We start from the raw sequence: 2,839 nt of genomic DNA, 5'->3' as shown, positions 1-2,839 counted from the left end.
TTTTCTATGTGTTCTATTCTATGTGTTCTATTCTATGTGTTCTAAGTTCATGTGTTCAACGATTTTAGAAGATGCAAAGAAATAAAAAATCCTTCATTAAGAAATTGCAATGCAGGTCTAAAGAACTGGAAATGGTTACACATAGAAATAGACCTAGGCTATTTAACTTACAGTAAATGTTGTGTTCAATATGCTATTCCAGCTAAATCTAAATTAATGTAAATACTATTTATAATATATTTATATTGGTATTTCTCTTGTATTTTACTTTGAAAACTACAGCTCATCGAAAAGGCCTCATTAAAACGTGAACTTCCTTAAAACGATTGCCAGTCATAAAGAAAATAAAATAACATTAAAACGCTGAAACCCGTAATCCACCTCCCCTTCTACCAACGACAAAACCTCTGGTGGACATCGGGTTTGGACCCAGCCGGCACCAGGTGTTAAGTGTAAAAAGGATGTATTAGGTAGCCTACCTTCTAAGGCAGAACTGCTGGGTCTATAGCTAGACATTATAAATTCACCAACCCAAAGCCATGACTGCAGAATAATAAAATAGCCTATTCCTCAAATGCAGAACACCTCAAATTAAATTATTTATAATGAACCCTTTCCATTCTTCATTTCCTTTTTATACCAGCCTTTATACCAGATGCCAGGCTCACAAAAAGAAGGGGAAAAACGATAACATTCTATTCCCCTCTCTCTCTTCCCCTCCCCTTGACGCAATTGGCCCCTCGCAGGCACTCCTCTTGTCCAATGGACGAGGGCGCACCAACGTTCCATCCGGTCCGTGGAAGTAACAAGCGAGGCAGAGAGAGAGAGAGGCGCGCCGTGAAAGCCCCAGTCCAATCCCCTCATCATCCTCGCATGGAGCGTGGAGCGTCAAGACGTCGTTAAGAAGAGAGAAAGAGAGTTCCAAGTTCCACTTCTAGCGCGCAGGAACTTTTGGTTCCCAAAGTCCTTGCGAGAGAAAAGAGACTATTTCTCTAAATAATGAGCAAAGTGGACGCGCCATGCAGGCCGACTGCCGCGTCTCTCAAATTCACCATAGACAATATTCTGAATCTGCAGACAAACTCGAGCGGTAACGGTAGGAAGACAGTTGACAGCTGTCATTCCGGTAGCAGGCTACAGAATAGCACGGGACTGTACTGGTTCGATGACCATCAACGGAGAATGGACCCCGCGACAAGGCTACATGATGAAGGTAGGCAACTGTTACCTAATATGGCAAAATATGAATGTTAAACACTGCACTATAGCGGAATAAATAGCATTTTTTGTAGCCTGATTCAACACAACGGGCCTAATGCTTTTGTATGTGTAGCATAATATTGTAGCCTGATAAACTGTCAGCGTCATGCTATATATATTGCGGAATACAATTTCTGTCCCATTTCCGTTCCCAGAGCCGGATAACGACTGTAGCCCAACCGGAGGACCCAAGGCCGTCGCTATCACCCGGGAAGACTCGTTACAGATCACCGACAATTGCTTCGAAAGCGGAGACAGCGGCGACGACTGCTCCKCGACGCATCACACCGGGGACGGTGATAGCGGCGGCAAGAAAAAACAACTGACAACCAAGAAAAAAACTCGCACCATCTTCTCCAAGAGACAGATCTTTCAGTTGGAATCTACTTTCGATATGAWGCGGTACCTTAGCAGCGCCGAGCGCGCATGCCTCGCCAGTTCTCTCCRGTTAACGGAAACGCAGGTCAAAATCTGGTTCCAGAATCGAAGGAATAAATTGAAAAGACAGATTTCATCCGCGCTAGATGGGTCCAGCGGGGATTTCTCCGACGCGGGTCCGGGGAAGGCTATGCAGCTCCCGGCCTTGTACAAAGACAGTAACCTGCTAGGAAGATGTTTGATGCCGATACCCCTGCCCATCGTATACCCTGGCAGTACCACGCCTTATTTATGTTTTTCCAATGCCAGCAAGTACTTTAGTCTATTCGAAGGAGACGTTGTCCTGTAGACAAGGCCGAGTCTGTTTAAAGGAGAGGTTGTCCTATTTAGACTTGGCCTAGTCTGTTCGAAGGAGGCGTAGAGTTGGGCCAAATACTTTTCTGCATCATCGCCATATAGACACTGTTTACAAGGTGGATATATCATGCCAATTTCAGCTTCCGCATTTAGCGATTTTTTTCCCGTCATCATCTTGGTAAAAACGTAAGGTCGTGTCTGGCCCATGTAGGCCTTTAAAGGCGACTTGTAAGGATAGCCGGTTGACCTAAGGCCTAGCTTAAACCTACTTGTCACATCGATAGCCTGTTGACCTAAGGCCTAGCTCAACCCTACTTGTCACATCGATAGCCTGTTGACCTAAGGCCTAACTCAAGCCTACTTGTCACATCGATAGCCTGTTGACCTAAGGCCTAGCTCAAACCTACTTGTCACATCGATAGCCTGTTGACCTAAGGGGGAGAAGAGACTATCAATATTTATGAAACCCGAAGACAATAGGCTTATTGTTGTAACACGCTTGGGTGTAATCTAATCTCAAGACACGGCAATGTGATCTGAATTATATTCGACAACGACGAGAAGAGGAAGCCGGAGAGATTATCCTGCTTTGTGGAATATTCACTGATTGCAGTCAAGTTCTTTAAGATCCAGGGCTTCATTAAGAGAATGTTATGCGAGTTTATCAATAAATACGTTTGTAAAATGTTAAACGTTCCTTCTGAAGTAAGGTCCGTTTACATAAAGATTTGTTGCAAAAGCCTATGTGTCTATTGTGTTCCTCTGCTTGCGCACATTATTTGACACTTGACAAATATGTTGCGAGTATTACCTAAAAGGTACACCATACAACTCGATCTTGAGA

The 2,839-nt window shown here is 44.0% G+C and overlaps 1 protein-coding gene across 2 annotated transcripts in view; it reads left to right on the top strand.

Annotated features, from left to right (window-relative positions):
* The window catches only part of hmx4 (H6 family homeobox 4), an 8,558-nt gene extending 6,132 nt beyond the window's left edge, over positions 1-2,426 (top strand). Inside the window, exons 1-2 of one of the 2 annotated variants that reach the window (XM_024139977.2) lie at positions 753-1,213; positions 1,416-2,426. In XM_024139977.2, the coding sequence (XP_023995745.1) occupies positions 1,000-1,213; positions 1,416-1,987 (786 nt within the window). In that variant the 5' untranslated portion in view covers positions 753-999 and the 3' untranslated portion in view covers positions 1,988-2,426. Of the gene's footprint in view, positions 1-752; positions 1,214-1,415 lie in introns of those variants that run through there. The other variant, XM_024139976.2, reaches the window with a different exon arrangement.
* The last annotated feature ends 413 nt before the right edge of the window (positions 2,427-2,839 follow it).

Source organism: Salvelinus sp. IW2-2015, unplaced genomic scaffold (assembly GCF_002910315.2).
Source record: "Salvelinus sp. IW2-2015 unplaced genomic scaffold, ASM291031v2 Un_scaffold1969, whole genome shotgun sequence".
Lineage (NCBI taxonomy): Eukaryota > Metazoa > Chordata > Actinopteri > Salmoniformes > Salmonidae > Salvelinus > Salvelinus sp. IW2-2015.
Note: the sequence above shows the minus strand (reverse complement) of the source record. Positions and strands in the feature narration are given on the sequence as shown.